Genomic DNA, 21,831 nt, shown 5'->3' with positions numbered 1-21,831 from the left:
CTAACCAGGTCACAGTTCACTCTGGAGTATCGATGTCGTGACTTCCCTGAGTCCAAGTCCTCCCTCAATTAGAGACGTGAGAGGATTTCTCCAGCAGATGTGTCCTATATAGATTTCCTGTCACAAAGGGTGCACATATCCAGCTATATTTATTCATGCAGAGAAATAAATCCTTCGATCAAAATCAGGGGACGGGCATGAGAGCCGTGAAAAATCCTGATAACAAATGTAAAACTCGGGAGAGGAAAGCGTCAAAGTGTCAGGTTCAGCTCGACTGTCAAGAGATTACAAATCTGTTGGTTTCCTTCCTCTTCTTCTTTATGCATGGTGAACATTTTCAGTCGTGTTAAACTGGAGATCAACCTCTCGGCCACGACGCCGCCGCTTAATAGCATAAATATTTGGGAGGCTCGGTGGAGATCTCTTTGTTCCGAGTGAGGTGGGGAGGTTTAGAAATGTCTAGCTATAGAATATCATTCTTCTATTGACTAATAAGAGGTTTAATTGTTTTTAGATATGGGCTAAAGTGCTTTGTCATGATCAAATCCCACAGTAAAGAAGTGCTGAGGCTAGAGGGTAACACAGAGAAAAGTGCTCCATGTCAGCAGAGTTCACCGAACACAACAGCGTGTGTGGAAGCTGTTAAATCCTGTCAGTTGTTTATATCTGAAAAGAAGTGTTAAGTGGGAAAGTCAAGACCTGCTATAACTTCTACTTTTGGAGTATTAGCTACTTAGCCTCCTTAAGTGGAAATTACAAATTTGATCTGATTCCTTCGCTCAGTTCAACGATTTATTGGTGGTTATTTCGTTCACTTGTTTTACGGGCAAAGTGGTCACATGCCATTTCAAATGCACCTTACAACGATGGATGGATGGACATTTATATCCAATGGTTATATTACTGCCTCTATCTTGGAAAAATACAACTTAATAGTTAACATTACAATTGAGGGGAATAGTTAGTACAACTTTGAGAGTAATTTACCTGACTGCCTCATTTGCACATTTTGAAAAACTAGAGATTAAAACCACGACCAACCGAGAATAATGAGGAAAAAATCCATTAATTTCCCCCTCACTGTGTAAGAACTGTTCTCAGTTTCCACCATTATTAACATAATAAACATGCAAACGCCACACCCACACATTTATCTCCCCTTTCATTATCAATCACACACTCGAAACATTCACGCTCTCACACGGCTTTAGTAGCAGAAGAACAGACGAGGAAGACAAAGTCATTAGAAGGAGAAGATGCTTTAAAGCGGTTTCTCTTGCTTTTGAGACTCGAGCAAAAGATCGCAGTGGATTCAATTTAGAAAAATTCACAAGACTCAGTTTGTAATTTGAGATACTAAACTGTGTTTGTTTTGTGTCAGAATATGCCGATTTTAAAATGTTGCACGTTTCTAAATTCTCATTCCATCCTTTAAATGAGACCATTGCAGGATTAACAGAGAACGGCACATAGTACATTTACCTGTCAAGGATCCTGATGAAACCACATTTATATTCACTTTATCCAGATTTGTATTCGTATCAACACCAAATTGCCATCACTCATAAATATCAGCCCTGTTTTTCCATTAGGGTCCATATAATATTCCAAAGAAAATTGCTGAACATGTCAAAAAATGCCATATCTCCTAAAAATAACGAGATGTTTCTTGGAAATCGGCTCGGTAGTTTTTCAATCAATCAACAACCAGCCAACCAACCAACCAATCAACCAACCAAACAGCCAAGCGATCATGGTAACCTGACTTTATCTTATCTACTACAGTCTGCTCTGTTAAGGTGAAAGAGGTAGGGCGGAGAAACTAGGTTAATATTAATCTAAATACAGGTGTTTAATAGCGTTATGATAAAGCCAGTGTCTTGTCAACTGTCTCTTTTAATTCAGGCTGATCTGAAGTGTTTGATTGGTCGACTGGAAAATCTCACTGAGAGTTGAAAGATATACAAAAACATATATACAGAATACACAATAAATGTGAGTTAATAATAACTTTAAATGAGCTTCAGTCATAAGTAGTAAAGTATCTAAAATCAAATTTATCTGAGTCACATTCCTGAATAACTGTACTTGGTCAAATTATTTACTGTACAGGACACACTGATGGTAAAAACAGTTTAAATGGTCCCAGAATCAGAAAGGACAGATCACAGCAAGCAGGGTTTTTTAAATGGGCCGAGGAGAAGAAGAAGCGGAGGGGGGAGGGACAGCTGTGTTGTCTCAAGCTGGGACTGGACGTCTCAGCTCCCAGTGTCTGTCACTGATATCTAAACAACGACTGCTGGGCTGATCGATAGAGTGCCGACCGAGGGGCATCCGGAAAACCCACTGTTATGGTGAACTGTCCGTTCAAGAGCACAGAGCGTGTGAGAAATCACTGATTCAAATCTGAACCTATATTTTTTTCATATAATTTTTTTTTGCATTCAGCATTAAACTGCAAAGACTACTGATCGGAAAAGTACAAGATGTATCTGATCTGGTGTGAAGTCAATGCTCACTAACTACTTACACTGTAGTGGACGAGCTCAGCAGAATGGATTTTGCTCTCACTGTACTTCTCACTTGGAGTCTGATTTGTACCCAGAGGAGATGAATGGACGACTCTCCGGCCAAATGATTAAGGCCTGGTGGAGGCGAGGTTTAAGCAGAAAAAAGAAAAGTAGAAAAAAGCTGCCAACCAGACACAGTCGTATTCAGGGGCCGAAACACCCCAGTGCACTTCAATCAGTCCAGCTGGAGAGGTATAGCACACACGCCGCGTGGCCCCTGAGTGTACATTCACTCGTTCCTGCTGTTTGAAGCACATCTCTGCTATATGGAGCATCTTGTGCTGATGTGATTTTTGCCTGAGAACATGAAAATTGAGGACGACACGGAAGAAAGCACGTAGCCTGCTTATGGGGCAACATAGTAACTGCTTTTCAAGATAAAAAAAATCAACATTGTTTATGCAATTAGTAGCTACATTACATTACATTACATTTAATTTAGCTGACACCTGTATCCAAATCGACTTACAATAACAGAATTTAACCATGAGGGTGCAAACCCAGAAAAACAAGAATCAAGAAAGTACAATTTTCTTCAAGAAAGCCAAACTACAAAGTGCCATTAGGAAGTGCCATTTTTGTGCTACTAAATTTTTTGTTTAAACTTTTTTGTAACTTTTTATTCAAGGTATAATCAGAAGAGGTGAGTTTGCAGTGGAAGATGTGTAGACTTTCTGCTGTCCAGTAATACTACGTTTCATTAGCATAACTATTGTAATATACAGTAAGCGGGACCACCTAGAGTGTCACTACCCGATGAGTCAGGCTGGGTTCGGCCCATGCTAGTGCCAGTAATCGATAGAGGGAAGCTGAAAAAAATAAGGTAACTATGTTCGTACTCGAAAAAAAAAGTATTTAATAGTTATTCGTGTACAAACCAGACATTGTAACACAGCAGGGAGGGGCACCCGAGAATGTCTGATTAAGTTTGTTCACAGCGATGACAATATCTGTGAGAACCCAGTTAAATGATATGATACGCATTGTACAAGAAAATGCAATGACAGAATGGTCAGACACCCCATGACGAAACCCATTTCACTAACTTTCCTCCAAAAGCTTTGTCATTGTGTAAGTTTGGTTGAAGACTACAGTGTTTGAATGTGTGTGTCTGGGATGGTGATTGAGGATTGCACTTACACAGATTCTACTTTGTTTATAATTTTGAAGATTGTAATGATGTGGTTTGGTGTGATTTATTTCTTTTTAGGGGGGCATGATGAAAAAAACAGTTGGATAAGTCTTTTGAATATTTTCTTTTTGTATGTTTTAGTTCAGCTAAGTTGTGTGTAACTATAAAACATAACTTAAGCAGAGGATGAATCTATGATTCTCTACGTGGAGGGGAGGGATCTGATTCATTAGTTGTACTGTCGTATCATATTTGACAGGATTGATCCCCTAAGAGAAACCAACAAAAAGAAATCTGTCCTACGTCAGTGTGACTCATTAGCTGCATGACTGTTATAGCTGGAGATCAGCATCAACAAAACAAATAGACCCCCCCCATCAGGTGTTGGAGCAGCAGCAGCCGCCCCAGCAGCAGCAGCAGTCCATTCCAGTTTGGCACGGATTCACATTTAATGGGGTCACAATCATCACAGCGGCTGTCTGCTTGTTGGAGTCGAGCACCTTCAGCTGCGAGGCTGAACCCCCCCCCCCCCCCCCCCCCCCCCACACACACACACATTGCATTGATTTGGTCTACATTAAACAGCAGAGTGAGGACGGGCGTAGGACACAGAGGCGGACAAAGCAAGCATGCAGATCACTTATGGAGGGGATGTGTCTTCATCTGAGGAGCCAGAGTGATTTCACAGCTCTGGAGACAAGTGTGTTTTGAAAAGAAGAAAGGACACAGACTGAGAAGACGCACACTGTCTTCTGCTGATGGTGACTGAGAGTCAGTGCATATCGTTAAAGATGTGAAATAGTCCCTGTCATTGATAGATGACCGATTTATCAATGCATTACTTATTAGTATTAAACATGTAAACACGTTGCAGTAAACCCATTTATATTGAAATGCACCACCACATATGTACAAGCCTCAGTACCTAAACCTGTAATAACAACTTAAATCAGAAAACCAGACATTTATTGCATTGCCATATGCCTAAGCTGCATTTAATAAAAACATTATGTAAGGTTCATAATATCCTATCCCCTCCCAGCAAACTGTTTGAAACACACTCGAGTGAGATGTTTAAAATTTCCTGTGCAATATTGTCATTTTAATGCATAGAAGACACTTTAATCAACACATAAGCAGTTTATACACAGTTTCATCCATTAAATACATACTTGTCAACGATATAACACAGTTAGAAGTTTGAAGTGCACATTTGAAGGAAGTGTTGTCGAGTCCGGCTCACAATATAACAGATGGTAGATAAATAATAAAGATTATGTTAAATTTAAAAGCAGTATCAAGTGAAAATTTCTAACAGAACTCTTAAATAAAGTATATTGCACATGAAAAAACTGTGAGTGTATAGTACTCTTGCATGTTGCCTCACGGTGAATTGCACAAACCCATAGCATTAAGTGTGGATTCAAATTGCTCATATTATTAGTATTTTTAATAACTTATAGTACAATAAGTAATAAAATTGAAATACACCCTCTTATATGTCGTCATCCACAAGTAAAAATATCGTTCGACCTTGAAACTGAAATGTTTTTTTTATTTTTACAGTTTCACTGTGTTGCATTAGACCAATAATAATCTGTCCGCCCCCAGGCAAGCTGTAGAAGGGATGAGCTCATCCCAACATTTTACTGCGATGTGCACAGAGATACGACCCCACAAAATTTGTCAGCTGCTGACCTCTAGTTGACACAGAAGGTAACAGCAAAGAATATTCAGGAGGAGGGAAGAAAAAAAGGAAAGCGAGGATGTTTTTCATCATGAGCAGGACACGAGCAGACGAGAGACGACGCCCTGAACGTCTGAGTAAATCTTTGTGACACTTTGGTGGCTTGTTTCACGGCCGATTTTCTCCACAGAGGTTTGAAAAGTGTGACGTCGAGGCCTGATCTGTATTCAGTCTGTGGCAAACTGAGTCCACTTCCACTTGGCCCTGCACTGCCACTCACTTCATTGATATTCAGAGGAGGGAGCGTTTGATTTAAACGGGTAGTGATCTGCTCAGAACAAAATCTCATTTCTAATATTAAAAGTCCAGGCAAGAATTTTTGAAAAATAAATGACACAGATGCATGAAACCTGCAGTGACGTGTGAGATGCATGGGTCATGCTGGAGGGAAGGGAACGGGGAAACTGTGATTTGAATGGGGTCGGGTCTCGACACAGCATTTTTCCTGTTGTACTAGTTTTCCATCTTTGCAGGCCATCACGTCATACCTCCAGTTTACTCTGCCCCCCCCCCAACTGGTAATCACCCTGAAGCCAAAGACTCAACAGCTCAGAGACAAGAGAACAACACTGCGAGTGAGTCTGCAACACAAAGGCTGATTAATTGTTTCATCGATTTCTTAGAGCGGATGTTCTCAGACTGGTATCCAGGGAGCCCCCCCCCCCCAAGGGTCTATGAGGGGTTGCATGGGTCAAAAAGGGTAATCATCTATTTTCACTATAATTTCATCTATAAATAAAACACCGACACCATGCATGATTATTTTGGTTCTGAATTGCATACACCTCCTTTAATTAAACATCCAAAAGCAAAACATATTTTGCTGATGAACGCTGTGAAACAAACGTCCCATGTGACATGAAGGGACGTCAGCTATTAAACAGACTGAGGATTAATTCACACGTGTCACAGCTTCATTAAACAAGGCCGCTCCCATGTTAATACCACTTAAAGGAATACAACGACACATCAAGCATTCATGAGGGTTACAGAGCTAAACACAGACGGTAAATATGTCGTCAAGCACCTGACCAATTTCTTAATGTTATCGACAAACAGACTTGACCTTGTAATCGACCCCCCCCCCCCTCCCCTTTTTTTCATCTCCGCTGAAATATGAGCGCAACGTGAAAAACGACCTCTCGAGTCAATAACTTTCAAATGTCTGTTCACTGGATTCCACTGACACAATTAGAGGAGACAATTATTCCATTAGCTCGGGTCTAGAATGTGTCAGCGTCTGGGGACGAATGGTTAATGTATCGCATCTCTTCGTGTGTGCATGAATAATTCATAATCGTTAATTGCACACGTTCACAACCTTATTCGACCCCTCGGAATGAAAATACATTACTGCACATCTGATCTCGGACGCCGGAGTCATGTATGGATTTTGGAACAATTGAAATGTAAGGACAGAAAAAAAAGGTGATTATCTTCATGAAAGCATTTTTAAGTGTGAAGCCTCACAGGAATTCAACGTGGCTGGATTTTCTGACCTTCTCCCCTCACTTTAAATGAATGGCAAAAAGCTCTAACACAACCAACAGCCTTTCTTTCCAATGTATGTATGTAACAACTTCTGATTTATATATTTTGGATTATTAAGGTTTTATTTTCTTTCTTTCTCAACACTGCAATGTTGTGATTTCTCTGTTGGAAAAGCTCAATAAACAGAGTCCAGCCTTGAAACTTGAATCTAAATTTAAGCAGTGTGTTGTCATGTTGATGCTATGTTTAAAGTTTCTGTTCATTAACATCAGTCCCTGTACATGAGCTTTAGAGTTTCATTCAGTCATTGAGGGGATATTATTGGTCTCCAGCACCATTCCATGCTGTTGTAAAGAACAACGGACAAACACACAAAAATAAATCCGCAGTAAACAGAGTCCTCTGGTGGTGAGGACAGGTCAGAAGACAGTGAGCTTCCTCAAGTCTTTGAATGAAATGAATCGAAAAAGATTGAGTTGTAACAAATTGCGGAATTAATTAATATTTAGTCTTTCTTCATTGAAAACGTTCAAATATCAAAAACATGATTCATCAAATGTTGGAATCAACTGCATTTGCCTCTGTGTTCTTAACTGAGTCTTTGTTTTCTAATGATGTTAAAAATGTAAAAATATGAGCTTTAACTTAAACAAAACGATTCATAAATGTTTGTATAAAAAAAGCTACATATTTAATACTCGGACAAAATATAAAAACTTTAATAAATAAAGGTTATTGAACCCTATATGACTTAATAACTACAGTAAGGCACTGAAACAGAAATGTGAAGATATTTTATTTTATGCACAAGATAAGTGTCTCACAGCTATAATACATACTGAATAGTATTTGATCAAATTAAAGAAAATTATTACCAATATTCCTGTATTTTTGAAATTCTGAAGTCATGTTTGTCGACGTAAATCTGACCTGGCATCTGTTTCTTTTGTTATTATCTGCTATATCTGAACTTATCTGGTATTAAACACCACGGACCCTCCTTCATTATCCCTCTAACCAGCTGAAGAGAACAAACATTTGAATTGACACCGTGGTTTCTGATCTCAGTGACTCGAGTTAGTGACATCGGCCTCTATGTTTATGTTTCAATGTTGAGGCACATGTCACGTTACTCGTCTACTGTGCCTGAGGGAAAGGCAGGGGAGGAATGACGGCCACAGTTTTGTGAGCGAGTGTGAACAGAAAAGGTTGGTGACCTTTTCAGAGAGCTATCCTTTAATAAACACTGACAGCGTTTTAGAGACCGATTACCATTCCTCTGGTCCTACATTAGGCCCCCAGTCAAACCCAGTGATGGAGTCATTGTTCCCAGACAGCACAGCAACAGCAAGGAAAGACAAAATCAATACTTCACTGCTGAGGATTCATAGTTTAGAGATTGTGACAGCAGCATGTTCATCCATTTATTCATTTTCTATACCTGGTAAACATAACTGGACTCAACAATGCATTTATTTAGAAGTGGGGTTGGTTCTGGAGAGGACGTACACGAGCTGTGTCCGGAACCTTCTACCAAAGACGCTCACTCACAGGAAACTCAAGTGGCATTCAGTCAGTCGTCATCAACGTGCGAGTCAAACCAGGCACTGTATATAAAGATGGACAACGTGTCCCGGGACGTGGACACTGCCATCTGACGGCAATGGGGTCATTTGGAGGAGAGGAGTATCACAGTCCCGCCGATACACACACTCAACTAAATGTGAGTCAGTCTCAGCTGTCAAATTGAAGTAACAGCAAATTGTTGCAGCATCCAATAACATATTTAAACCAAATTCACTGGAAAAGTACATAAGGGTGGTAAAAACTGTTTTTTTAAGTAAATTTTTTTTAAATCTTTTTACCTCTGATACAGTACAGAGGCATGTTGCTGTGTTTCACTGTAAGGACTGTGTGAAACCTATTGTACCTTTTTCCCATCCACTAACATGGAGGAGGAGTTGGGTTTCATGTCCTATTCATCAACCAGCCACCAGGGGGCGATGGAGATGCTTTGGCTTCACTTTGGGGAGCGGTCACGTCGTCCATCTATACATACAATTTATGGTTGAAACCAGCAGCCGCAGTTTGAACCCAGCATGTTCTGCTGAGGAAGCAACAGGGCTGCTGACAAATGAGCAACACCAGTTCCCCAGCCGACGTCCAGAGAGCAGGGCCAGAACAAGAAACTGAAATTCGAGATGGGAAAAAAAGTAGTTTAAGGTTTCTATCGTCTCAAATTTTACCTTCCTAAAAAAATATTTAAAGTACAATTCCCGAGTACAACAAGACAAGAAAGATTTAACGACTAACCCGATTCCACACACACCAGAGAGGCAGGTTCGCCGTGAGTGCTTGGCCACACTCACCCAGCGACACGTTTCATGCACCGCTGCAGCAAACACGAGAAGTGCATACCGGAAACAGGCCCGACAAGGGTAAAAGCAAGAGGAGCAGCACGGGGGCACGCAACCGCTCCTTTCGTCTGAGGCCGCCTCTCACCCACCGCTTCATGTTTGTCATATTAAATATGGAGCAATTACACAGTCTTAACACAAGCCGCCCTGCTTCTCAATCTTGCATTTAAGGTAAAAAAAAAAAGAATCCCCTGCTGTCTTTCTATACGTCTTCCCCAGCCGCCGAGAAGAACTTCTACAACGTCTCCTGGAGGAATCGGAAGTCCCCGCAATCATCTCCTCAGACGGACTCGAGTGCTGATACTGAGATGAGGAATAAATTGATGAGGCTACATTTGGATGAATAAATTAGCGGGCCAACTTGTAGCAGGAATACATTTACATCTAGATGAGTTTACAGTCCCTGACATATAAGCTCATTACTGGCCACCACGGCCTCCTCCAGACGTCCTCGCCCAATTGCATCCTAACTCATTCAGCCGGGTCACCGCTGCGACTGTGAGAACAATACGTACAGTAGCCGCCTGACTGATGCGATAAATCACAGCCTGGCAGCTGCACATTTAGATGGCCTTACTTTAATAGCAGTTAGTGCACCGGCGAGACCTCGGGGTGCTGATAAATGTTACAACATTTACACTTGAAGGATTCTTAATTACCGGCTAAATAGCGCGGCCTCTGCCCACCGACATCATCAGAGGGAAAATCCTTTACCGCGATTCGCACGCCCCAAACCCACAAACTCTCTCTCTCCGCCGTTCTGGTGTGAAGCAACGGTCCTCGGAGGGCAGTTTATGTCCACAAATAAAACACTCTGTTTATATGGCATCGTAAAGAAATGTGGAAGGGGAGTCCTACCTTTATATGGCTCGGCTATGAGACACAAGGAGAATGTCTTAAAGAAGCAGCAACGTGAAGGGCTCTTTAATCTCCTTGAGTCAAACATCACAGTGCAGACGTGCTGGGTCTGCATGCTTTCTTGTAATTTTTGAACTTTTTAAAATGAATATAGGACTCAAATAAAGTTGGTTTGTGTTAAGCCAAAAACAATGGTTTATTTGTTACTTTTGTTTTTACCCCTCGACATTTGGTTTGTTTGCTTATTTTTCAACAGGATGACACATAAACTATGAAATGGAATTCCCTCAAACTCCGAAAAATATGTTTTTCCACTTTCTCTAAAATTGCGGGATAGGGTGTGTTTTTCTCTTGTTACTTTTTCAATGGATATAAGACATGGATATTAATGAAAAACACAGGGAATACGGATATAGGTAATGTGGTTCCATTCTTGTACTAATAATAAATCTAATTATATACGATATAGGGGCACACAGCGATGAATCCACAAAGAATTATTTCCTAACTCTGTTGAGCTTTTGATTTTGCAGATTTCAGCTCCTTGTTTTGGTTTTCAGGCAAATAACTTGATTCAGTTATCATTTTTGGCTGCAGGAGGAAGCAATAAAAACGCACTGTACTCTACCTACTCAGCACCAAACAGCAGACAGATACACTCAGTCACTATTTGTGAAACACAGCAGAGAAAAAATAGTCAGATAATTGGTGGAGACCAAAGTGGAGCTAGAACCAGAATGAAAATTGGACCGTGGTCAGAAAAGCAACTCCAAATTATTGGATGAGTTGGAGCTGACGCAGGGTCAAAAATGTATGTGTATAATAATAGTCATTTTCAATCACTTGAGGAAACAGCCTTGTTTTTGATTGCACCTGGAGCAGTATATTGTGGCACATTACCAAGTCATTACCTTATCCCACAGTCCTTACAGTGTAACACAGCAACACGCCTCTGTAATGTATCTGAGCAAAGCAGTAATTAAAGCCAATAAGACCTGATGTAAACAAAATCAATAGAGCGGCAACGGCGTTTCAGAGTCATCATAGTGTAATTATGTGTAAACAAGTGTGAATGTGTCTTGGAAAAGCGCTGATCTAATTAATATTCCGTCCCAGCAGTTTCCTCCACGTACAAAAATGCTGTTTGAGTCGAAAGGGCATGACTGCAGATTACAATGATCAAATTAAATGACTGTGTTTAATTAATTTGCTCTCTCCCTCTCTGCCACAGACCGTATGAAGAAAGGCAGTGGGCGTGCAGGTTTTCAGGATCAAAGAATGAGCGGAAATGTCCCGGAGCTGGAAGTGGAAGGGAAAAAAGAAAAGCGTGGACACAAATGGAAGGAGAAAACAAGAGGGTGTGTGGAAAGGTAGAGGTGGCTCTACTGGGAAATCTGCTGAAGGGGAGACTCGGGGGGGTAAGACCCCTTGTCATGTAGATTCCAGAGTGCTCACACGCTCATGCACATGAAGAAACACACACGGTCGAGCTGAAGGAAAGTCTGATATCATCTGGACTCAAGAAGCAACAAAGCAAACATATCCCCTAAATTATAAGAATCCTCCAGAGCAGTTATCTTTCGTTAAATTCCATCTATCCTGTGTTTAAACATGTGGTGTAGCTCATTTATTTTACACTTCTCACAAAATCCTTCCCTGCGCTCAGCTCTGACCTCTGGCCTCCGTTTGAAGGACGCTGCTTCCAGAGTGCACACATCAACACCTGTCACTTCCTGCCTGCAGATGTTCAATAGATGCTTTGTGACACTGCTTGTCCCTCATCTATAGCTCAGTGCAAAGCCGTAACCCTGGGCTCCCCGGTGCACCATCACATATACAGGCAGCGGACTGAATATGAGATGCAAGAGAGGAAGAGGGCTGCTGTGGTGACAGCACGGCAGGGGGGCTGTGGGTGCAGGTAATGGAAGATACATAAAAGCAATGGCTGCTTTTTATGGTTTACAGCAGGTAATAAGGACAATACAGCACGCTCAAGGACCTCCAGGGCCCCAGCTGATGCAGGACATGTTATTCACTGGTAAATCACAGGAGGAATGTTTGTATGTATGTTTACTACATCGTGGTTATTGTGTTGACATGAATCAAAAGATGATTCAAACACATGTAACGTGTATAACGTTTTACAGGTTTTGTTTGAATTATACAACAATTCAAAATGATTAAGATTCAAAGAGATGAAAAATAGAAGGATATGTAAATTGCATAAATGTTTTACTTTCATGTTTTTTCCAATTAGCTCTAATTGATTAAACATGCCTCTATTTCTACGCCCTCATTTCTGACGCTACGTCCCAAACACTTGAAAAGAAACTCAAATGCAAACACCCGTGAGCAAATTGAGATTACACCGACACTTTACATGCACCACCATGGCAACAAGTTTTTACATCACAAAAGGATTCTGTTTGTGCTTCAGTTTCCTCAACATATTCAAGCCAAAAGGCAGCGGGAGCTCACATCAAATTAATTATTGTATGAAACGTGTGCAGAAGTGAAAAGTCAGTCTTTTTTTTTCTTGCATGTGTGAATGTGCTTATTTCATCACATTTAGTTTGTGGTCCACAGCATCTTTAATCCCACTGTCACAGTCATTTAGAAAGTGTAACACATCACATTCGTTAAAAGAACTTACATCTACTGCAAGAGAATTTTCACTTGGACAGATAAATATCTGTGAAGGTGTCAGTTTAAGATAATGTAACTTGTATAAGTTGTGTTTCACTTTATCACAGACAACAGTTGATTTAATTTCATACCTCTGTGGTATAGTAATCGATATCATTATAAAACAAAAGACAACGAATTTCTACGTATTCTCTTTTGTATTCCAGATAACCTGGGAGTTTTTATTAGTGCAGAACTTTTACCTTACAAGTAGCATTTAGACAGCAACTCCCTTATGAGGCCAAATTAAAATGTTATTTGGCCCTGCACCAACTTTCACACACTAATAAACATCATCTTCATAAAATTAATCAATAAAAAACATGTGCAGTATTTTTTTTTTCATATCATAACAAATAACTGTTATAATTACCCTCTGCGATCCCGATTATATTTCTTAAATGACTTATGTCCGTTCACAAGGTTGACATCTTAGATGCATTAATCTAACCAAAGTTTTAATGTGATTCAATAACTTTAAAATGACGATAATAATCAAATGCGTTTTTACAGGAGCTCGTATCAAATGGCATCAGCTCTGTGTTTTGCTTCTAAATAAAATCTGGCTCTTATAAAACGACCTTGAGCAGGTTACTCACTCAGGTTTATTTCTGACTCCACACGCTGTAATAAAAATAAATTTATACCAAAATGGACATCTAATCAGAAAACAACAGCAGATGACATTTACTGTGGCAGATCCGATCTGACAGATGAATCACCCTCCGTCCTTGGATGCAATTCGTGGTTCGGGTGCGACCCCTGACCTGGACATGTTGTGAGAGTATGTTTCTATAGGTCACAAGGGAAGCCAAGGGAATTACCATGTCGACGGTAATGATGGCACACTAATACGCACGCATATGGAAGCAAGACACATGACAACAAACTCAACAGAGTGTAAAATCTGAATAATACTGAGCTTTGGCAGGAGCACATACGAGAACGTGGGGGGAGCAGGAGTCTTTGCTTCAAGTCACCGGAAGCAGCAAAGCAACCATTTGTGGGTTGGCACTCTCTGTACATATGGAATGAAATGTTCCTGAAGCACCTCAAGCCTCCTCGCAGGAGAGTTAAGCGTCAGAAAAGTGTGAACAATTTAGACAAGTTGCCACAAGGGTGAAAAATAACTTAACACTTTGCACAGGTGCTCCTTCGCAACGTGCTGGATGTCTCGAGATAAAATGGAGTGATACCTGCTCGTAAGCTCAGGCGGCCAACCGGATCTGTGCTGCTGTAACCATGTGACACGCCTCACTCTCCACAACCCTCTATCCTACAAGCCCTTCGATGTGGCAACCTATTTAGCAATGACTTCTTATCTCTTCCTTTGCTTGTTGATGCCTGTCAATTCAGCGCCTCGCCCCAGCATCCACCTGCAGGCTCCCAGTTTTACGATTGAAATGGATGGTTCCAAATCCTGGCTGGCATTATGTCAAGCTACAGATCAGAGGGCCACAACTAGACAGGGGTGGTTCAAAAGGTCCACTAACCAAAAGGTTGTTGGTCTGATCCCCGATTCCTTCAGTCTGCAATTAAAAGTGTCCTCAGGCAGGATACAGAAACCCCAAAGTTCCTCTGACGGCTGTGCCAACAATGAATGAACGGTGTTTGAGAGGAAAGTGTTAGATACACAAGTGTGTTGAGCAGTCGAAAAAGGGTTCATATATCAATTTCCATAGACGTGCTAGGACTTGAGGACTTTGCGCCTCAAACACAGGAGATGTTCCTCGTCAAAACATGACACAGCATTGTATCCGTGTTAAAATAATAAATAATAAGTCTTCTTCTCAATTATGCAAGAAGGGACAAGTTTGCTATGAAATACATTCCATAGATTTTACTAATAGACGGCATCATTCTGCATTTTGACTTTTGCAATGATTAATCTATAATATCTAACTGGTAGAACTCAGCAGAGGGCGTAACTGTTCTCAGTGCTTACACAGAAGAATCAAATCTCAGTGCAGTGCAGATCTGTGACCGGGATGAGATGCTGTGGCGTCTTCATGTGGGAGGACTCACTGCTCCTCAGGCTCAGGGTGTTTACATGTGGTGAAAGAAGAAGACTGACATCCTATTTTGTCCAACAAACAGCATTGTTACCACATCGACTAATAAAAGCCATGTTTGTCCTCTTTTCTGTCATCTGGTGATCACTCGTCAGCATGTGTCTGATTGGTTCACAGTTGGCCCGGGGGTGGAGAAGTGATCACGCCCTCTTTATACTTTTGAAACTTGCACTAGACTAATCTCGGAGGAAAAACTAAACTCTGACTTACATTTATGGTTTTGATCAGGATCCCAATCAGGTGATATCGCAGCAGCAGCAACTTTCTGGAGGTCACACGAAACATAAAAAACAAAAGAGCTTACATCAGTTGTCACATCATATTTTATACAATATCAGTTTAACAGGTAAGACACTATTGGTTGTGGACTCAAGTACAGTATAACAAGATTAAATGGTTTATGTGAGTGCTAGTTTAACATGCTACCATGCTATCATATGCTACAGCCATGCTAATGTTACTGAAGAGGTGTAACCCATGGTGTTATCATAGCACATGATAAGCTACTGCAATTCTATTAGCCGGCTTGATGGGTCAAAATAGAACTGTATGTCCCTGGTTTGTATCACACCCCATTTTTAAAGCACAGCACCACAATCTCACCCAAGGACTCTTTTGCATGCAGACTGGAGGAGCCGGGATTGAACCCTCACTCTTCTGCTTAGTGGTCGACCCGCTCTATCCCCTGAGCCACAGCCACCCAATACAACTTTCCAGGATGTAACTATATTTGTATTCATTCACTCTTAAATATATATATAAAGACATATTCAGCGATTTCCCCATGTATTACCATATTTATATCCATTAATTTCCCAGCCTACCCCTCCATTAACCTTCACATACATCAGTATGCATCAAGGCATTTTCAACATCTAAACATATCCCATAAATAAGTCTATGTATATATTATTCATGTCATATTATTTATGGATAATTAATGAATTACACTTCCGGGCTAACTCTGTGGTCACTGTAATAGTGTTGTGTGTTGTGTGTTGTGTTTTGTATTCATTCAAGTTACAGAATACAGGTTTAATGATTTCTACACGTCTACTGGAACATTCTTAGAGAGGAATTAAAAAAATAATATTAATATGAGAGAGGGAGAGGCTGACATGCAACAGTGAACCAATGGCAGCATCACGTGCAAGTCATCCCTGGTACATGACACGCACCTGAGCCAAGTGAGCCTCTAAGGTGCGTCCGTTGTCCAATGTTCAGCGATGATCTCCTTTAACTAAAACACACACAGACACACAGACACACAGACACACACACACACACACACACACACACACACACACACACACACAGGACAGCTTGCCCAACACTTGTTTCAAGGAGTCGTAAGTGTACACATTTGGAAGTGCATTTTCCAAACCTGTTGCAATAAGTTTGCATTTTTCCCCCCATGATTTGTTTTGGTTCACCTAGGTAAGAATAAATTGCCAGCGAGGACAAAGCAATCAGTGCCAAGAAGAGAGCATAAACGACAGGAGGACATTTCAAAGTCAATTTTATTTATGGTGGGCGAGAGGAGCCTCAGACAGAGGCGAAATTAATCAGGTGATTTCAGTAGTAGATTTTGGAGGAGCAGCTCATTTCCATCCATTTAAGATGGGCGGCGGCACATGGAGGACGTGGGAAGGCGGCCAGGGTGAAGATGGCATGAGCCTCCCATTAAATGGAAACAGATACATTTAAGAGTGTATTAAATAATTACTGCAGGGGAAATGGAAGCAGATATTACTGGAATGGCCATAAAAGAGAGATATATGGATGAAAAGGGAGGTGTCGCCCAAAGGCTTTGTTGACAGCTGCACTGGGTGTTATGTGATTTGACAGTAAATATTATTCCCCAATATCAAGGTTCATTTTATTGATTCCCTGGGGGAAATTTGCTCCATGCATCTGACCCATTTCGACGTTTAGGAGGAGCAATCAGTCACAGCCCAGCATCAGCCTCCAGTTTCTCAGTTCTCTTTTTTTGGACTGACAAAGATCATTAAACAAACAAAGTAGTTAATAGTTGGGGGAGGAGTCAATCTAATCTTTAAAAAGTACCAATGATCAAGATGCCAGGGGATGTTTGTAATATTCTATACACTCGGTTCATAATCTTAGTAGCTGTGGCAAATAATTTATAGATCAGTTCTACTCAAAACCATAAGCAGCTTTCATACATGCTCTGAAGTCCAGACATTATCATGACATTTTCCTGAGGGGCTTAATGTGAGAACATAAAATGTTCATATGGCAACTGACTCTTCCTGACTCCCCCCTGGTTAAATGTCTGTAAAATGACCATGTGAGTCCATGTGAGAACTTTTCTGGAAAATGAGAGGGTGTGTTGATAACCTTCCAATGATGGACTCCAAACTGAAAGAAAACAAATATCAGGATGCAATCGCAGAGCTCGATGATGATTTAGCCTTTGGGCCAACGGGCAATATTTTGGGGCTTCCCCAGTAGCAAGCAGAAATCTGGGCCAGGACTCTATCTGACATTACCCGCACACTGTCCGACTAGTTTCTTTTATCACACGAGTCGAAACCTTTCTCCGCATGAAACACAAACAGTGATACGTTTTGCAGGGGTTTGAGATCCACTTGATATTCCGGCTCATCTCATATGAATGCAGATCACTTGAAAACGAGATAGCTGATGCAATTTCAGTTTTCTGACTCTTTTGCTCGCCACACATAAGCCAACTGTTTACCTGTGGGCAAGCAAAGTCTGCTCAAATGTGATTGGCCAAACTAGAAATGGAAACCCCAATCTTGTCCATCGTCTAGAGATCCTGTATTTTCACATCTGGAATCCATTTATAATTAAATAAAAAAGATTAATAAAGAGGTGCCTGAAATTTCAGCTGAAACACCAGCGGTATTCTTCAAGTCCTTCACGATGATGGGACAGTGACAGTTCAGCTCGTGGTTACACTTTGATTTGCACTGATTGGTCTGTAACCTTAGAAAACCTTTCAGACCTGCACGACGATCCAATCATTCTCATTCTGTCCTTTTTTATGTTGCTCCACTTATCTATTTTATGGCAAATGAAGATTTAATCCGTGATAAGAGATATTACTGCATTCGGAGAAATATTCTTTATATTCTACACTCTTAAGAATGTGATAGAATGGGAACAGATGTATGGATTAGAAAATGCAATATAGTAATGAGGGCTTTTAGCTCACTTGCACACATACGGCTGAACAATATTATTATATAAAGATGCCCTTGGTTGGCGACATTGTAAATTTATCGTTTGGTAATTTGATGTGATGAACAAGTTGAAACCTGTTTTAAACCATATTTTACCAAGGGCACTTATCTTGTGTGTGTGTGTGTGTGTGTGTGTGTAGGTGTGTGTCTGTCAAAGGTTATGGTTATCTTGGTCGTACACACGGGACCTTGATATTGTAACTGCAGCAAAAAAGACTGTTGTTAGCAGTGCTGATGCAATAAGATCTGAAGGATTAATGGTCGGGGGCCAAACTGCTGTTCACCTACATATAATGTGAAGACACGCACACACACGCACACACACACACACACATTTTCCCTCTCCACAACCACAAGTAAACACAGTATTGTTGGACGTGCATGGGCCCTTGGCGTACGCTCAACCCTTAAGAAGCTTAGGATGAGCTCTAGCAACTGAAACCCATTTCTTTTTTACAGAAAATAACCACAATTTAGTAAAAAAAGAAACAAAAATAATTGTTTCCTGTTTTGTTACACAAAAGAAAGAAAACATATTCTGATCACACGAGCATATGGCAGGTTATATAGAGAACGTCCTGTTTTCTTCTGTTTGGCAGCTTTGGGTTCGGATGTGACTGGTTTATCGTGTCCATGCCTGAGACGTGTCCTGGCAGCATTAACGTGCAAACGTAGCACACAAGGCACTTAGCAACTGGTTAAAGCAGCACGTCCTGTTAAAGAGCACGAACGTCCCCTGTCGCTGATTTGCTCCAAAAGTGTTTTGTTGCTCGGACCGAACCAGTGCCTGTGAACGAATATCAGAGTTTTGTTTTTCAGCATTCACCATGAGAAGATATTCGCTGACTATGAACATTTTTTATTAGATTATAATTGCTGACTCCCTCACACCACTGCACTGGGTGACATGTTCATTCATTACAATAACCATGGCCGACTTTAGTTTGTTCCGAAGTCACGGTTGAGAACAGCCCTCAACGCACCATTTACTCTGGTTTAACAGTGTGTGTCCCGTGGGGGAGTCCAAAAAATACTGAGAGACGAACGAACACATCTTTCCTTTTGGTTGTGACTTTTTTAAATAACATACATACACATCAGAGAAAATAGTGTAATATTTATCATACTGTTAAAGTAGCTATTTAAATGCACAGGCAGTGATTGGTGTGGACCACCTTGTGTACTGATGCAGATTTTAACAAGTGACCATATGCACAAATCTTAAATTAGGCCAATAACTGAAAGGTTTTGTTTTTGCAATCCTTAAAAAACAAATATTCAAATTGAGGTGAAAATAATGTGTTGGTGACTAACTGCTGACGGTCCAGAGAGACAGGAAACACTGCTGAATCTCAAATTCAGGGGCTGAGTCATTTGGAGGCTGCTTTTGAAGACTGATTACGTCACACCAAGTCTCTACCTTCCTATTTGAAATCTCCTTGAAATATTGCCAACAAATTCGTCCTTCAATCCCCGAGAGATGAAGGCGCCAATGGGTGGATCCTTTCCAGCCCAACTTATCCTAGGATTCAATGCTTGTGTATTACGCTTAAACTCAATAGAACAGCTGATGGTACAGGTGTCCAACTTCAACTCTATTGTTTAGCAACAACATTAAAGGCGTAATGCCGAGCACAGAAATCCTCTGCAGACCAGACCGTCTCTTTTCCGGTTTGGCCTTCGTCGGCCGGGTAGACTGCATCCTCTGAATTGAGACACAGCAGGAGAGGGGGTATGGAACATACTGCTTTTTGGGAACTGAACTGTGGATTTTGTACCATGTGATATTTGCCTTCAAAATTTAACCGTGGACATCCAGGACTCTCAGTATTATCTCAGGGATTAAAATATAAAGATGTAAATGTTTGAAGAATTGACTAACAACACATGGTTAAAGCCCTTAAATACACAAGCATGAATCCTGCCTCATGTATGAATTACTGTTGCTTTGTGTTCCATTCCGAGTATATGCATGAGCAAATGAAATGAGGCACACGACTCTGTTTCACCTGTGGGCATCGAAAGAAACGTGGCCACGGACTGTGAATTCTCACACAGAGCAGCGGCACATATACTGTACATCTGCTGCCAATGTGCTTTATCACATCTGACTGGCCAATAACAACCGCCGCCGCAGAAACAAAGCCACAGAGCCCGTTGCAGTTCTACACTCTGATATGGTTGAAATGCATTAATTTAGCCGGAGCAGATGTGGGGCGCAGAGGCACAGACGGGCTCATCGGTACGGCTTCTCCATCCGTATTGTTGGTTGATGAAAAGTAAACCGACTTGGCCGAGTGGAAACCGAGAAGAAAGAAAAGGGCACCTTGATGATAGATGACTGTGTGAGGCACAACTTTAGGAGGCGTCGGCGTGAAGAGGCAGGAGAGAAACTTGACCGAATGTCGAGAAAAATGAAGTCGCGGGCGGCTCATGTGAGAAATGTGGGGAGGAACATGATGTGTGTAAAGCAATGTTAAGACTGCATCCCCCTGGGTTCCTCATGGTCAAACACACACATGATGGATCTCAATATATTCAGCCGAGCATTAATTATGAATCACCTGCCTTGTTGGCTATGCATCAGCTCAGAAGAGGCAAACTAAGACGTACTGTATAGTGAGTGCAAGAAGCTGAGAAAAAGAGCTTATGCAGCACATGTGTTTGTACCGGAGTGTGTCTGTCCCGGAGTGTGTGTGTCCCGGAGTGTGTGTGTTGGCATGCACGTGGCAGGAGGTGTTTGTGTGCTGGAGTGTGGGGGGAGGAGGAGGAGGAGCGTGGGTTTACATCTTCCCAATGCATATTGTTTCCCTGGACGCCCGCTTCCAAATCCCGCTATTTGATGCCTGATACATGGCTGTGTGATTGATTATGCAGAGATCTTCCGCAGCAGTAATGTTATTCATAGGTTCTGACATGCGGCTCTCACAACCAAACTTTCAGCAAAAGTCCCACAAGATTAAGGATATTTAGGATTAATCATAGAGCGTGACCGATCTCCCAGGAATCCACACACACACCAACACACTAACACACACACACACACACACACACAAAGAGTGCACATAAATACATAAAATCATCCAAATACAAACACGTGGATTCTTGGCGATGTAGGTCCGGGTGACAGAGCACATCAGTCACACCACAGGCTTTTCATAAATGTTGAAGAAGCCAGCCTGGCAGGTGGCGTGGCATTATTCCAACTCATTACCATCAACCTGGATTATCGTAACATGACAAGACCCAGTTTGATGCTTGTTAATAATCTATTTTTGCCCCGATTGGACGGCTGGGAAGCGAGGGCCGGGGAAATGCCCAGTGGCACCTTCCGTTACAAAACGAACGAGGTTGCAGAGCGGGGGGGCTGCAACAACCAGAGACCTAGAGCAGATACAAGGGTCGGTTACTGGGGTTGACGTTTATGCTGATATTGTATATTCGGGTGTGGTGTTTGTGAAGCTGTGAAGATGGCTTAGATGCTAACAAGAATAAATAAATAATATTTAGTCACCTGATTAAGTTGTGTGACAAACCTGATCATTCTTTTTTCTTCTCTGGTCATATTAATGTGCTGCTTTTGGTACAGTAACATACAGTTAAACAGATTCCCGACAGAGCTTCAACAT

The 21,831-nt window shown here is 41.3% G+C and overlaps 1 protein-coding gene across 1 annotated transcript in view; it reads left to right on the top strand.

The window, feature by feature from the left end:
• The first annotated feature begins 19,827 nt into the window (after positions 1-19,827).
• The window catches only part of LOC128451077 (uncharacterized protein C14orf132), a 28,152-nt gene continuing 26,148 nt past the window's right edge, over positions 19,828-21,831 (top strand). The window contains exon 1 of the mRNA XM_053434842.1: positions 19,828-19,893. Within this exon, the coding sequence (XP_053290817.1) occupies positions 19,828-19,893 (66 nt within the window). The remainder of the gene's footprint in view (positions 19,894-21,831) is intronic.

The sequence above is a fragment of the Pleuronectes platessa genome, chromosome 11, assembly GCF_947347685.1.
Source record: "Pleuronectes platessa chromosome 11, fPlePla1.1, whole genome shotgun sequence".
Classification (NCBI taxonomy): domain Eukaryota; kingdom Metazoa; phylum Chordata; class Actinopteri; order Pleuronectiformes; family Pleuronectidae; genus Pleuronectes; species Pleuronectes platessa.
This window is presented reverse-complemented; position numbering and strand designations above follow the sequence as displayed.